This window comes from Phallusia mammillata, chromosome 3 (genome assembly GCF_965637545.1).
Source record: "Phallusia mammillata chromosome 3, kaPhaMamm4.hap1.1, whole genome shotgun sequence".
NCBI classification, from domain to species: domain Eukaryota; kingdom Metazoa; phylum Chordata; class Ascidiacea; order Phlebobranchia; family Ascidiidae; genus Phallusia; species Phallusia mammillata.
This window is the reverse complement of record NC_137254.1, coordinates 11257367-11273296: the sequence shown is the minus strand read 5'-3', so window position 1 is coordinate 11273296 and position 15930 is coordinate 11257367. Positions and strand designations below refer to the sequence as shown.

The 15930-nt window shown below is 50.1% G+C and overlaps 1 protein-coding gene across 1 annotated transcript; it reads right to left on the bottom strand.

Annotated features, from left to right (window-relative positions):
* Positions 1-429: 429 nt before the first annotated feature.
* On the bottom strand, positions 430-3850 carry LOC145219997 (uncharacterized). The gene is made up of 2 exons (XM_080087288.1): positions 1462-3850; positions 430-878 (listed from the first exon to the last, which is right to left on the bottom strand). The coding sequence occupies exons 1-2, from the start codon at positions 3132-3134 to the stop codon at positions 851-853; spliced, it is 1701 nt and encodes a 566-aa protein (XP_079943414.1). The 5' UTR covers positions 3135-3850; the 3' UTR covers positions 430-850.
* Between the last annotated feature and the right edge of the window lie 12080 nt (positions 3851-15930).

Here is a 15930-nt window from a genome sequence, read left to right as displayed (position 1 = left end):
AGAAGGCAAGAAAAGGATCGAAAACTGTCGGGGTCGCTCCCATCGGGCCCAGCATGGTAAAGTACGGGGCAAAACGAGCGAAAAGTGCTGAATTTCCGAGCTGCTGTAGTCCGTCAGCAGGTTTTCCTTACGCTCATCCCCTTTAATTGCGACTTTACAGGGCCAGTTGAGGCACGCAGGTGTGCACCCAGCCGGTAATTACCGGCGCGACTTGCTGGAGCCTGTCTGCTGATGACGTAATTACGTATGCTAATTAGCCGTCCAGCCCGCGCAGCTTTGCGCTGTAGTTCAGCTACTGCACAACGGGGAGCCTCGTTGGCGCCCTCATCGACGTATTTTAAGGCCCAGCAACATGTCATATAATAAATAAACAAAGAATTAAACGGCCCGCAGCAGTTCGGAACCCAGTTTAAATTGATTAGAGTCGAAAAAATGGCATCTTTTGTTTATTATTACGCCAATAAAACGAGGCGCTCGTAACCCAGGTACGAGAAAAAATAATAAAACAACTGGAAAAAACAAGCGAAACAACAAGGCGATACCACAAAGGGTTGAAATCAGTCCAAGGTACAACAAAAGGACACAAGGACGCTAGAGACACAAAACAAAAGAGAAACCACTAATTAGTCGATATGGACCAATCACAGGCGACAATTCTCTCGCACGAGAAACACGACTAAACAAAAGGTCACTATGGAAACAAAGGGTGAGCACGCGGGCTTTTACTCCCCGCCAGGGCGGGTATGCATTGCTCCGCGTCTCGATCGGCGACAAAATAAAATGGCGGTTATCGAAAAAACAATGTGCACACAAGGAAAAACTGCATAACGGGGAAGTTCTGTGTGATTGGTCACCGTGTTGACCAAGCAGAGGCGAGGCTAAAAAAAGGCGGTTATGGTAAAGGTGAGCACGACAATAAAACCTACCACTAGGGTTTGTACAAACGGACTGTCTGAGGACACTAGTACAAAGGTTGGACCGATATCTGGTTGCGTTGGGGCTCTGCTTTAATAGCAACGGAACCCAACATGGTCGGGGGTGATAAAACTTCTAGGAATAACACTCAAAAAACGAATCAATTGATGTAGGGGTTTTCAAAAAAGACGGGAAAAACACACACTATTTGCCGCTAACGAACAAGAAGAATAGGTTCAACGACGCTACAAAGTTACATTAGGGAATACAGGATCATTGGGTGTGACATCTGCACCGCACTTGTTACAAGATACGCAAAAACTTTCTTCTAAACAGTTAATCGCGTTACATTCTCTACAGCGCCGGATATATCCGGCGCATCCTTGACAAAAAGTTTCAATCCTTTCGGGTTTGAATAAAATATCTTCGCCGCAGGTGCAGAGGAAAATTGTCTGCCCTGGTGCGGGGGTACGGCGGCGTTTAACACTCTTCTCCGACGAAGAGGATGAAGAGAGTTGGCGTTTTGCTACAATATCTTTACCTAACCTTAGTAGTTTTTGGTGGTACTCCTCGGGGGAAACTCCTTCCTTTCTAGCGCGCTCCGCTAAGGATGAATAGTTTCTGGGACTGGTAGTTGTGGCGGGCTCACCCGAGGTGAGACCCTCTGCATTACGGTCCAATGTGGCGGGCTCACCCGAGGTGAGACCCTCTGCAACTCCGCGTGAAGTGGCGGGCTCACCCGAGGTGAGACCCTCTGCATTCCGGTCCAATGTGGCGGGCTCACCCGAGGTGAGACCCTCTGCTTTCCGGTCCAATGTGGCGGGCTCACCCGAGGTGAGACCCTCTGCAACTCCGCGTGAAGTGGCGGGCTCACCCGAGGTGAGACCCTCTGCATTCCGGTCCAATGTGGCGGGCTCACCCGAGGTGAGACCCTCTGCTTTCCGGTCCAATGTGGCGGGCTCACCCGAGGTGAGACCCTCTGCAACTCCGCGTGAAGTGGCGGGCTCACCCGAGGTGAGACCCTCTGCATTCCGGTCCAATGTGGCGGGCTCACCCGAGGTGAGACCCTCTGCATTACGGTCCAATGTGGCGGGCTCACCCGAGGTGAGACCCTCTGCAACTCCGCGTGAAGTGGCGGGCTCACCCGGGGTGAGACCCTCTGCATTCCGGTCCAATGTGGCGGGCTCACCCGAGGTGAGACCCTCTGCTTTCCGGTCCAATGTGGCGGGCTCACCCGAGGTGAGACCCTCTGCAACTCCGCGTGAAGTGGCGGGCTCACCCGAGGTGAGACCCTCTGCATTCCGGTCCAATGTGGCGGGCTCACCCGAGGTGAGACCCTCTGCATTACGGTCCAAAGTGGCGGGCTCACCCGAGGTGAGGCCCTCTGGATCTCCCGTTGTTGTGGCGGGGACATCAGCAGATGTGGCGGTCTCACCCGGGGTGAGGCCCTCTGCAAACCCGGCAAAAGTTGCGGGCGCACCCGATGTGCCGCCCTTTGAAGCCTTCTTTTTACTATCGGCTTTCCTTTGTCCGTCTCGTTTCGGCAATGGTGTCGATGTTGTAACAACATCGACATCCGGTCTCGACTCACTCTCGAGCCGAGGAAAGTTCTCGTTTTGAGACAAAAAAATGTCGCACGTGTCTCTCATGTGGCCGAACTGACGGCACACATAACACTGCGGTGGCTGATTGTCATATTCCACAGGGAAGGCCAGGCCTCCGATGCGGATCTTAGGGCCGATGGGGCGCAACTTCAGTTCGGCCGTCTTGATCTCCACAGATCTTTTGCCGTCCTGTACGCCCCAACGGTCTTTCAGCTTGTCCGTTTTCCTGACAGAGCCATGCTTCTTTGCGAAGTATTGTCGGATCTCCTCCATTGGAAATGGTGGAGGGATCTCCTTGACAAATACCTTCGTCCACTCCTGGTCATGGAGTCTTGCGAAATCAACCGCGTTGATTCGCTTTAGTTTCTCCACCAACTCTGTCGCCTTCTCGCGACTGCGGCATGTGAAATCGGTGAGACCACCGCGGCGCTCAACGATGCCTTCTAAGTCCCTGATCGGGAACTGCACTTTCGCGAGCAACTCATAAATATAGTGTCGCGACTTTTTCTCCGGCAACTTTGCCAAAACCTCGGCCTCCCGGCTGTAAACCGGAGACCTGCTCGATGTGCCGCGGTTCACCACTTGGTTCCATGGCACAGAACCAGGGGCCGCCATGTTGACGTCACAGTCGATTTCGACTTTGTGACGTCAGTAATCGAAACTCGCTGAAGCGCGTCCAATACGCCGCTTACAGCTGTTGCACAAACAAGGGCTGTCTAAGCCCCGCTGACGTCACAGTCGATTTCGACTTTGTGACGTCAGTAGTCGAAACTCGCTGAAGCGCGTCCGATACGCCGCTTACAGCTGTTGGACAACAAGGACTGTCTAGACCCTGTCTCGACAGAGGCCGGGTCTTGAAACAGTCAGTGGTGGTAGGGATAGGGAGCCCCCCTGCAGATGGCCAGGAGGGAGAGGGTTGAGAAATTCGACTCGGTGCCACTACGGCTCGCGAGTCGATAGGAGTACAAGTGGGGAGGATAACTTCCCTTTGTGGTGACCACGCAGGGAAGTTGGGTAAGGGTTAAGGGTCGACGCTGGAGGGAGGGGGTGACGCTGGGGGACGACGATCCTCTGGGAAAGCGCCGTTCAGTGTGGCCCTGAAAAGGACCGAACGGGCAGCCGCTGGAGGGAAGGGGTAAGGGTAGGGTTCGTATTGTTCTAGGAGCCTTCGAAATTCTCTTTTTATTGTTTGCTGGGAGCCAACAAAGCTTCTAAAGCTGGACTGGATCCGCCTTGAAACAATAATGCTTCGTTAGCTGTCAGTCTCGGCTCACAAGGGGCAACAGGCGCGATCCTGATGCTTACCTTATGCAAATAGAATGCCGTTGTGAGGTAACAGGCGGCTACCAACCGCCCGCACAAGCTTGGATTTGCGCTACCACGTGAGTTATTCAATGTAAGAAGGCAAGAAAAGGATCGAAAACTGTCGGGGTCGCTCCCATCGGGCCCAGCATGGTAAAGTACGGGGCAAAACGAGCGAAAAGTGCTGAATTTCCGAGCTGCTGTAGTCCGTCAGCAGGTTTTCCTTACGCTCATCCCCTTTAATTGCGACTTTACAGGGCCAGTTGAGGCACGCAGGTGTGCACCCAGCCGGTAATTACCGGCGCGACTTGCTGGAGCCTGTCTGCTGATGACGTAATTACGTATGCTAATTAGCCGTCCAGCCCGCGCAGCTTTGCGCTGTAGTTCAGCTACTGCACAACGGGGAGCCTCGTTGGCGCCCTCATCGACGTATTTTAAGGCCCAGCAACATGTCATATAATAAATAAACAAAGAATTAAACGGCCCGCAGCAGTTCGGAACCCAGTTTAAATTGATTAGAGTCGAAAAAATGGCACAAAAAGATGTGCTGATGCTTACCTTATTCAAATAGAATGCCGTTGTGAGGTAACAGGCGGCTACCAACCGCCCGCACAAGCTTGGATTTGCGCTACCACGTGAGTTATTCAATGTAAGAAGGCAAGAAAAGGATCGAAAACTGTCGGGGTCGCTCCCATCGGGCCCAGCATGGTAAAGTACGGGGCAAAACGAGCGAAAAGTGCTGAATTTCCGAGCTGCTGTAGTCCGTCAGCAGGTTTTCCTTACGCTCATCCCCTTTAATTGCGACTTTACAGGGCCAGTTGAGGCACGCAGGTGTGCACCCAGCCGGTAATTACCGGCGCGACTTGCTGGAGCCTGTCTGCTGATGACGTAATTACGTATGCTAATTAGCCGTCCAGCCCGCGCAGCTTTGCGCTGTAGTTCAGCTACTGCACAACGGGGAGCCTCGTTGGCGCCCTCATCGACGTATTTTAAGGCCCAGCAACATGTCATATAATAAATAAACAAAGAATTAAACGGCCCGCAGCAGTTCGGAACCCAGTTTAAATTGATTAGAGTCGAAAAAATGGCACAAAAAGATGTGCTGATGCTTACCTTATTCAAATAGAATGCCGTTGTGAGGTAACAGGCGGCTACCAACCGCCCGCACAAGCTTGGATTTGCGCTACCACGTGAGTTATTCAATGTAAGAAGGCAAGAAAAGGATCGAAAACTGTCGGGGTCGCTCCCATCGGGCCCAGCATGGTAAAGTACGGGGCAAAACGAGCGAAAAGTGCTGAATTTCCGAGCTGCTGTAGTCCGTCAGCAGGTTTTCCTTACGCTCATCCCCTTTAATTGCGACTTTACAGGGCCAGTTGAGGCACGCAGGTGTGCACCCAGCCGGTAATTACCGGCGCGACTTGCTGGAGCCTGTCTGCTGATGACGTAATTACGTATGCTAATTAGCCGTCCAGCCCGCGCAGCTTTGCGCTGTAGTTCAGCTACTGCACAACGGGGAGCCTCGTTGGCGCCCTCATCGACGTATTTTAAGGCCCAGCAACATGTCATATAATAAATAAACAAAGAATTAAACGGCCCGCAGCAGTTCGGAACCCAGTTTAAATTGATTAGAGTCGAAAAAATGGCACAAAAAGATGTGCTGATGCTTACCTTATTCAAATAGAATGCCGTTGTGAGGTAACAGGCGGCTACCAACCGCCCGCACAAGCTTGGATTTGCGCTACCACGTGAGTTATTCAATGTAAGAAGGCAAGAAAAGGATCGAAAACTGTCGGGGTCGCTCCCATCGGGCCCAGCATGGTAAAGTACGGGGCAAAACGAGCGAAAAGTGCTGAATTTCCGAGCTGCTGTAGTCCGTCAGCAGGTTTTCCTTACGCTCATCCCCTTTAATTGCGACTTTACAGGGCCAGTTGAGGCACGCAGGTGTGCACCCAGCCGGTAATTACCGGCGCGACTTGCTGGAGCCTGTCTGCTGATGACGTAATTACGTATGCTAATTAGCCGTCCAGCCCGCGCAGCTTTGCGCTGTAGTTCAGCTACTGCACAACGGGGAGCCTCGTTGGCGCCCTCATCGACGTATTTTAAGGCCCAGCAACATGTCATATAATAAATAAACAAAGAATTAAACGGCCCGCAGCAGTTCGGAACCCAGTTTAAATTGATTAGAGTCGAAAAAATGGCACAAAAAGATGTGCTGATGCTTACCTTATTCAAATAGAATGCCGTTGTGAGGTAACAGGCGGCTACCAACCGCCCGCACAAGCTTGGATTTGCGCTACCACGTGAGTTATTCAATGTAAGAAGGCAAGAAAAGGATCGAAAACTGTCGGGGTCGCTCCCATCGGGCCCAGCATGGTAAAGTACGGGGCAAAACGAGCGAAAAGTGCTGAATTTCCGAGCTGCTGTAGTCCGTCAGCAGGTTTTCCTTACGCTCATCCCCTTTAATTGCGACTTTACAGGGCCAGTTGAGGCACGCAGGTGTGCACCCAGCCGGTAATTACCGGCGCGACTTGCTGGAGCCTGTCTGCTGATGACGTAATTACGTATGCTAATTAGCCGTCCAGCCCGCGCAGCTTTGCGCTGTAGTTCAGCTACTGCACAACGGGGAGCCTCGTTGGCGCCCTCATCGACGTATTTTAAGGCCCAGCAACATGTCATATAATAAATAAACAAAGAATTAAACGGCCCGCAGCAGTTCGGAACCCAGTTTAAATTGATTAGAGTCGAAAAAATGGCACAAAAAGATGTGCTGATGCTTACCTTATTCAAATAGAATGCCGTTGTGAGGTAACAGGCGGCTACCAACCGCCCGCACAAGCTTGGATTTGCGCTACCACGTGAGTTATTCAATGTAAGAAGGCAAGAAAAGGATCGAAAACTGTCGGGGTCGCTCCCATCGGGCCCAGCATGGTAAAGTACGGGGCAAAACGAGCGAAAAGTGCTGAATTTCCGAGCTGCTGTAGTCCGTCAGCAGGTTTTCCTTACGCTCATCCCCTTTAATTGCGACTTTACAGGGCCAGTTGAGGCACGCAGGTGTGCACCCAGCCGGTAATTACCGGCGCGACTTGCTGGAGCCTGTCTGCTGATGACGTAATTACGTATGCTAATTAGCCGTCCAGCCCGCGCAGCTTTGCGCTGTAGTTCAGCTACTGCACAACGGGGAGCCTCGTTGGCGCCCTCATCGACGTATTTTAAGGCCCAGCAACATGTCATATAATAAATAAACAAAGAATTAAACGGCCCGCAGCAGTTCGGAACCCAGTTTAAATTGATTAGAGTCGAAAAAATGGCACAAAAAGATGTGCTGATGCTTACCTTATTCAAATAGAATGCCGTTGTGAGGTAACAGGCGGCTACCAACCGCCCGCACAAGCTTGGATTTGCGCTACCACGTGAGTTATTCAATGTAAGAAGGCAAGAAAAGGATCGAAAACTGTCGGGGTCGCTCCCATCGGGCCCAGCATGGTAAAGTACGGGGCAAAACGAGCGAAAAGTGCTGAATTTCCGAGCTGCTGTAGTCCGTCAGCAGGTTTTCCTTACGCTCATCCCCTTTAATTGCGACTTTACAGGGCCAGTTGAGGCACGCAGGTGTGCACCCAGCCGGTAATTACCGGCGCGACTTGCTGGAGCCTGTCTGCTGATGACGTAATTACGTATGCTAATTAGCCGTCCAGCCCGCGCAGCTTTGCGCTGTAGTTCAGCTACTGCACAACGGGGAGCCTCGTTGGCGCCCTCATCGACGTATTTTAAGGCCCAGCAACATGTCATATAATAAATAAACAAAGAATTAAACGGCCCGCAGCAGTTCGGAACCCAGTTTAAATTGATTAGAGTCGAAAAAATGGCACAAAAAGATGTGCTGATGCTTACCTTATTCAAATAGAATGCCGTTGTGAGGTAACAGGCGGCTACCAACCGCCCGCACAAGCTTGGATTTGCGCTACCACGTGAGTTATTCAATGTAAGAAGGCAAGAAAAGGATCGAAAACTGTCGGGGTCGCTCCCATCGGGCCCAGCATGGTAAAGTACGGGGCAAAACGAGCGAAAAGTGCTGAATTTCCGAGCTGCTGTAGTCCGTCAGCAGGTTTTCCTTACGCTCATCCCCTTTAATTGCGACTTTACAGGGCCAGTTGAGGCACGCAGGTGTGCACCCAGCCGGTAATTACCGGCGCGACTTGCTGGAGCCTGTCTGCTGATGACGTAATTACGTATGCTAATTAGCCGTCCAGCCCGCGCAGCTTTGCGCTGTAGTTCAGCTACTGCACAACGGGGAGCCTCGTTGGCGCCCTCATCGACGTATTTTAAGGCCCAGCAACATGTCATATAATAAATAAACAAAGAATTAAACGGCCCGCAGCAGTTCGGAACCCAGTTTAAATTGATTAGAGTCGAAAAAATGGCACAAAAAGATGTGCTGATGCTTACCTTATTCAAATAGAATGCCGTTGTGAGGTAACAGGCGGCTACCAACCGCCCGCACAAGCTTGGATTTGCGCTACCACGTGAGTTATTCAATGTAAGAAGGCAAGAAAAGGATCGAAAACTGTCGGGGTCGCTCCCATCGGGCCCAGCATGGTAAAGTACGGGGCAAAACGAGCGAAAAGTGCTGAATTTCCGAGCTGCTGTAGTCCGTCAGCAGGTTTTCCTTACGCTCATCCCCTTTAATTGCGACTTTACAGGGCCAGTTGAGGCACGCAGGTGTGCACCCAGCCGGTAATTACCGGCGCGACTTGCTGGAGCCTGTCTGCTGATGACGTAATTACGTATGCTAATTAGCCGTCCAGCCCGCGCAGCTTTGCGCTGTAGTTCAGCTACTGCACAACGGGGAGCCTCGTTGGCGCCCTCATCGACGTATTTTAAGGCCCAGCAACATGTCATATAATAAATAAACAAAGAATTAAACGGCCCGCAGCAGTTCGGAACCCAGTTTAAATTGATTAGAGTCGAAAAAATGGCACAAAAAGATGTGCTGATGCTTACCTTATTCAAATAGAATGCCGTTGTGAGGTAACAGGCGGCTACCAACCGCCCGCACAAGCTTGGATTTGCGCTACCACGTGAGTTATTCAATGTAAGAAGGCAAGAAAAGGATCGAAAACTGTCGGGGTCGCTCCCATCGGGCCCAGCATGGTAAAGTACGGGGCAAAACGAGCGAAAAGTGCTGAATTTCCGAGCTGCTGTAGTCCGTCAGCAGGTTTTCCTTACGCTCATCCCCTTTAATTGCGACTTTACAGGGCCAGTTGAGGCACGCAGGTGTGCACCCAGCCGGTAATTACCGGCGCGACTTGCTGGAGCCTGTCTGCTGATGACGTAATTACGTATGCTAATTAGCCGTCCAGCCCGCGCAGCTTTGCGCTGTAGTTCAGCTACTGCACAACGGGGAGCCTCGTTGGCGCCCTCATCGACGTATTTTAAGGCCCAGCAACATGTCATATAATAAATAAACAAAGAATTAAACGGCCCGCAGCAGTTCGGAACCCAGTTTAAATTGATTAGAGTCGAAAAAATGGCACAAAAAGATGTGCTGATGCTTACCTTATTCAAATAGAATGCCGTTGTGAGGTAACAGGCGGCTACCAACCGCCCGCACAAGCTTGGATTTGCGCTACCACGTGAGTTATTCAATGTAAGAAGGCAAGAAAAGGATCGAAAACTGTCGGGGTCGCTCCCATCGGGCCCAGCATGGTAAAGTACGGGGCAAAACGAGCGAAAAGTGCTGAATTTCCGAGCTGCTGTAGTCCGTCAGCAGGTTTTCCTTACGCTCATCCCCTTTAATTGCGACTTTACAGGGCCAGTTGAGGCACGCAGGTGTGCACCCAGCCGGTAATTACCGGCGCGACTTGCTGGAGCCTGTCTGCTGATGACGTAATTACGTATGCTAATTAGCCGTCCAGCCCGCGCAGCTTTGCGCTGTAGTTCAGCTACTGCACAACGGGGAGCCTCGTTGGCGCCCTCATCGACGTATTTTAAGGCCCAGCAACATGTCATATAATAAATAAACAAAGAATTAAACGGCCCGCAGCAGTTCGGAACCCAGTTTAAATTGATTAGAGTCGAAAAAATGGCACAAAAAGATGTGCTGATGCTTACCTTATTCAAATAGAATGCCGTTGTGAGGTAACAGGCGGCTACCAACCGCCCGCACAAGCTTGGATTTGCGCTACCACGTGAGTTATTCAATGTAAGAAGGCAAGAAAAGGATCGAAAACTGTCGGGGTCGCTCCCATCGGGCCCAGCATGGTAAAGTACGGGGCAAAACGAGCGAAAAGTGCTGAATTTCCGAGCTGCTGTAGTCCGTCAGCAGGTTTTCCTTACGCTCATCCCCTTTAATTGCGACTTTACAGGGCCAGTTGAGGCACGCAGGTGTGCACCCAGCCGGTAATTACCGGCGCGACTTGCTGGAGCCTGTCTGCTGATGACGTAATTACGTATGCTAATTAGCCGTCCAGCCCGCGCAGCTTTGCGCTGTAGTTCAGCTACTGCACAACGGGGAGCCTCGTTGGCGCCCTCATCGACGTATTTTAAGGCCCAGCAACATGTCATATAATAAATAAACAAAGAATTAAACGGCCCGCAGCAGTTCGGAACCCAGTTTAAATTGATTAGAGTCGAAAAAATGGCACAAAAAGATGTGCTGATGCTTACCTTATTCAAATAGAATGCCGTTGTGAGGTAACAGGCGGCTACCAACCGCCCGCACAAGCTTGGATTTGCGCTACCACGTGAGTTATTCAATGTAAGAAGGCAAGAAAAGGATCGAAAACTGTCGGGGTCGCTCCCATCGGGCCCAGCATGGTAAAGTACGGGGCAAAACGAGCGAAAAGTGCTGAATTTCCGAGCTGCTGTAGTCCGTCAGCAGGTTTTCCTTACGCTCATCCCCTTTAATTGCGACTTTACAGGGCCAGTTGAGGCACGCAGGTGTGCACCCAGCCGGTAATTACCGGCGCGACTTGCTGGAGCCTGTCTGCTGATGACGTAATTACGTATGCTAATTAGCCGTCCAGCCCGCGCAGCTTTGCGCTGTAGTTCAGCTACTGCACAACGGGGAGCCTCGTTGGCGCCCTCATCGACGTATTTTAAGGCCCAGCAACATGTCATATAATAAATAAACAAAGAATTAAACGGCCCGCAGCAGTTCGGAACCCAGTTTAAATTGATTAGAGTCGAAAAAATGGCACAAAAAGATGTGCTGATGCTTACCTTATTCAAATAGAATGCCGTTGTGAGGTAACAGGCGGCTACCAACCGCCCGCACAAGCTTGGATTTGCGCTACCACGTGAGTTATTCAATGTAAGAAGGCAAGAAAAGGATCGAAAACTGTCGGGGTCGCTCCCATCGGGCCCAGCATGGTAAAGTACGGGGCAAAACGAGCGAAAAGTGCTGAATTTCCGAGCTGCTGTAGTCCGTCAGCAGGTTTTCCTTACGCTCATCCCCTTTAATTGCGACTTTACAGGGCCAGTTGAGGCACGCAGGTGTGCACCCAGCCGGTAATTACCGGCGCGACTTGCTGGAGCCTGTCTGCTGATGACGTAATTACGTATGCTAATTAGCCGTCCAGCCCGCGCAGCTTTGCGCTGTAGTTCAGCTACTGCACAACGGGGAGCCTCGTTGGCGCCCTCATCGACGTATTTTAAGGCCCAGCAACATGTCATATAATAAATAAACAAAGAATTAAACGGCCCGCAGCAGTTCGGAACCCAGTTTAAATTGATTAGAGTCGAAAAAATGGCATCTTTTGTTTATTGTAACGCCAATAAACGAAGCGATACGAAAAACTCAATGCGATAATAAAAACAAACAACGAAATCATCAGGCCGATGAATTTCGGGCACGTCACGCCTGACAACGCGGTGCCGTTACCCCTCGGGGTTGGTCAATAAGAGAAGAAGAAAGCCAGGGCCATTACTCCCCGCCTTGGCGGATATGCTTGGGCCCTGCGAGAAGCGGCGCGAAGTGAAAAGAAAAAGGTAAAGACGTCACGAGTACCCGACATAGAAATCGTAGTACGAATAGCGAAAAATAAAACACGCACGCACGAATATAAAAAACAAAAAAAAATGACGTCACCGGTACACGACATAAAAATCGTAGTACAAGAGACACGCACGAGAAAATAGAGAGCGAAACAAACAAGGGTCACGTGAAGCACGCAAGAAAACAAAAACGGTTGAGAATTGTAAGGCAAAAAGACAGGGTCTTCGCTCCCCGCCGACGACGGGTATGCATTGACCCTGGGAGAAGGGCGAAGAGGGAAGGTAGAAAGGAGCATTGCATACACTACCGATCTCAAACATTAATTTTAGGGGGAAGATCAGGATTAGAACCCGTGATCTGTTTATTACGGGACTTACGCCGTTACCACTAGACTATTCAATGGTAGTGGGCAACGGTTCAAAATTGTGGGCTTTTACTCGTGGGAATTATCGGGAGGGGGAAACAAAAGAAACTATACTGTTAAGAAATGGAAAATACAAAGTCAGGGTCGTCGCTCCCCACAATTGGTGGATATGCTTGACCCTGGGAGGATGCGAAAAGAGAGAAGTAGAAAGCAAATTCATGCAAAAGTATCGTATTTTATGAAACTGAGAACTCCATATCGGGGTTTCTCGAAAGCGAAAATCGTTTCGACGCGGTCCGGACACCGCTGCCTAATTGAATAATACGCATGGCGCACAAGTCACCATGGTTTCGCCACTAGTCGTTTGTGGCGTGCATATATGCACACTGTTCAAGTACTCGGTGGAAGCGCTGCGGGCCTGCAGCAAATAAATACGGTAAATGGAAACAAAATTTTTCAAAACAGGGTCAATGAAAAAAGAGTAACTGGGGATGTTTGATGTTAATCTATGACGCTCTCGGTTGTCTTTACGAGTTGCAGGGTGAATAGAAAAAAAAAAGGCAATACAGTAACGGAAAAAAGGAATTAGTGTAAAAAATTTGGCTGTGCGTGAGAAACAAACAAAATGGCGAAACAAAATTAAGCAGGTCGTCGAAATTGGAATTTATGCAAATTAGTTCCTACGGTTGGTTGAGATCGGATTTTTATGTGACAACCGGAGACGTCCCTAGAAGCGTTAGTCTGCTACACCGTCAAATCCCTGAGGTCTTGAATAATATCCTTATGTGTTGTGTCAACCCTATTGTTTTCGACTGCAAGTCGATGTGCAATAGCTTTTTTAATGGTAGAAATTATGTGATGAGGTAAAATTTTTCTGTCTTCGTATTTTATGCGGTTTCTGGCTTTCCAGATGTGGTGCCGGGTGAGTGTAAAGATGTATACTAGGTGCTCTGTAAATATTTCAATGTTGGGTGGAATGATAAGTTTTATGATCATGTCTCCGCAGAGCGTGGTGTCAGTGTGTGTAATACGGTTTGTAAGGCGTTGTATGTAGTCCCGTACCGGGGAGAGTACGGGACACGAGGTGAATATGTGAGTGGAGGTCTCTGGGCTCCTCCCACAGAATTGGCACAACGTGGTTGGGTCAAGAGAAAATTGAAAAAATTTGGATGATACGGGTAGTACATCCCAAATAGTTCTGTAGTTGAACGACTTCATTGCGTTGGTGAGGATAGGGTGGTGAACATTGCCCCAGCGACGGTCGTGGGACGCTTGAGAGCCGCCCGCGCCAGGGATATTCGTTTGGGAACAGGTTATTAACCGATAAAGGGTACGGATGGATCCACGGACGAGTTGGTCAAAGGTTAAATTATATTTTTCAATAAGAGATAGGGTTTTACTATAGAAAGGTGAAGGACTAACAGCATGGGGATGGTTGTTGCGCAAGCGCAGATCAAACCGGTGGGAGAGCTGTAGTCCGATGTTATACTCGACCATGGCCATACCGGGGGAGGTTGGGGTGTCGTTCAATCTATGTCTACAGTAGGAAAATATAGGCTGCATAAAGAAAAGATCGCAGTAAAGTGGACAGTTCGCCACGTTATAGCCTCCTCTGTCAAAAGGGAGTGCCAGAGTGTCAATGGGTATGATCAGTTTCGTGTTGTTCGTCATAAACACCTCGCACGCGCTATTCACCCTTCGCCTAAGGGAGTGGGGGATAGGGTATGTCGAGGCCTGGTAAGTGAGTAGGGGTAAAAGTTTGGATTTAGAGATTAATGATTTGGCATTCCAGGTGAGTATGTACCGAGTGTGGTAAGTCATAGAGGAACGGAATGTGCGATAGTGGGCACGCCAGCTCTCGGTTACGCTACCGGCATTGCCGATAACGGTCCCTAAGAGACTGATGTGGGATGACGTCCACTCAAGAGGTGGTAAAGAAGCCAATGGGGGATTTGGCTTGGTAAAGAGGCCTTTGGATTTCGACACATTAAGTGCTAGTCCAGAGGCCGAGTAAAGGAGTTCGAGATGCTGGAATGCACGTGTAACAGAGTAGGGATGCGTCAGGGTGAGGGTTGTGTCATCGGCGTAACTGGGGCACTTGATCACGTGTCTCCCAGGTACGTCGATGCCACGGACGCTTGTGTCTGCCATAAGGGCTAGTGAGAAAGGGGTTGCGGCGATTAGGTAGAGGAAGAGACTCAGGGGGTCCCCTTGCCTCACTCCTCTACCCACAGTGAACAGCGGGCTTTGGTGTCCATTAACTAGAACATTCGACTGCGCGTTTGTGTTAAGTGACTGAACTAGTTTTACAAAGTGTTCAGGGAAACACATTTTAGTCATAACCGAATAAAGCCATTCATGGTCAACTGAATCAAAAGCCTTCTCGAAGTCGAGCGAAATAATGAAAGCATCTGTGCCCCGCTCTATCGCATCACAATAGAGATCTCTCAGCAAAACAGTGGCGTCGGCAATTCGACGGGCGGGCGCAGCAAATTGTTGGGGGTGCAAGACCTTGTCCAGGAGCGCGCGCATGCGATTTGCCAGAATCTTGGTGTAGATTTTAAGGTCAGTGTTAAGCAACGAGATCGGGCGGTAGTTCTTCAGCAGTGTTGTGTCGTTTTTCTTATGGATTAGAGTAACTGTGCCACGTTTCATCTCGTCCGGGACGGTTCCCGACGAGTGTATCGTATTAATGACGTCAGTTAAATCCTGGCCAATGATACGCCAGCACGAGCGGTAGAACTCGACGCTGACGCCATCGGGTCCAGGGGATTTCCCCAACGACATTTGCATAATTGTGTTCAGCACTTCCTCAGCCGTTATGGGCTTACCTAGTGTATCATCATTCGAGTCAAGTTTAGGGGTGACGTGTTGCAGGAAGTGCTGCTGAGCTGCTGTACATGTAGGGCGTTTCGTGTAAAGTTTACTGTAAAAGGTGTGGGCGATGTTAAGCATCTCGTTAGTGTTTTCCGTGTGGCGACCGGAATCATCACACAGTTTAACAATACCAGTATTAGATCTATGTTCAGTGAAACGCTGAAAGAACTCCTTGGTACCCCGATCACCGCGGTCAAAACAGGAAGCTTGGGATTTTAAAATTTTGGCGCGAGCAGATTGTCGCTGGGTGTTGGCCGAAAGGCGTTTTAAAGAGAGGTATTCGGGGAGGAGGGTAGGGTCCCTTGCCAATTGCCCCCAAATAGCCGTAACCCTTTCCTCAAGTTGTTTGGCTTCCGTGTTTGCCTGTTGTCTGTTCTGTTGTGAGTGTGCTATGTTCATTAATTTAATGCGGTGTTTCATGTCGAGCCACCAAGAGAATTTATCCTTGAAGCAGGGGACCTGTAGCGTTCGCCACAAGGCCCACCTGCGTTCAAGTTCCTCCTGGAAGGCGTCTGTTGTGTAAGTGCTAGTGTTATTCTTCCAGATCCCCTTCCCCCTAGGGGGCTGAGGCTCTGTCCGAATCTGTAGTGTTATGATGTCGTGGTCTGAAAGTGAATTTTGTGTGCCAAATTCCGAAATGGGGTGCACATGAGATGAAATGTAAAATCTGTCTAGACGTGATTGAGTGTTATGTTGTCTACGTGTGTAAAAAATACGGTTGCCGTACAGCTTTCGGAAGGAATCCGACAACTGGAGGTTCTCAACAAGGGCGATAAGACCTGACAACTTTTCGTTACTACCACGTAAGGGGGGGAAACGCTCAAGTATCGGGTCCTGCACACCGTTGAAATCACCGGCCAAGAGAGTGGGATGCC

Bases quoted from the DNA above. Each gene is read 5' to 3' on its own strand.
- LOC145219997 (XM_080087288.1), bottom strand. From the start codon at position 3,134: ATGGCGGCCCCTGGTTCTGTGCCATGGAACCAAGTGGTGAACCGCGGC. The intron at 879-1,461 runs GTTAGGTAAAGA...GCCTTTTTTTAG, and splicing joins TACCACCAAAAACTACTAAG to CCTCGCCTCTGCTTGGTCAA.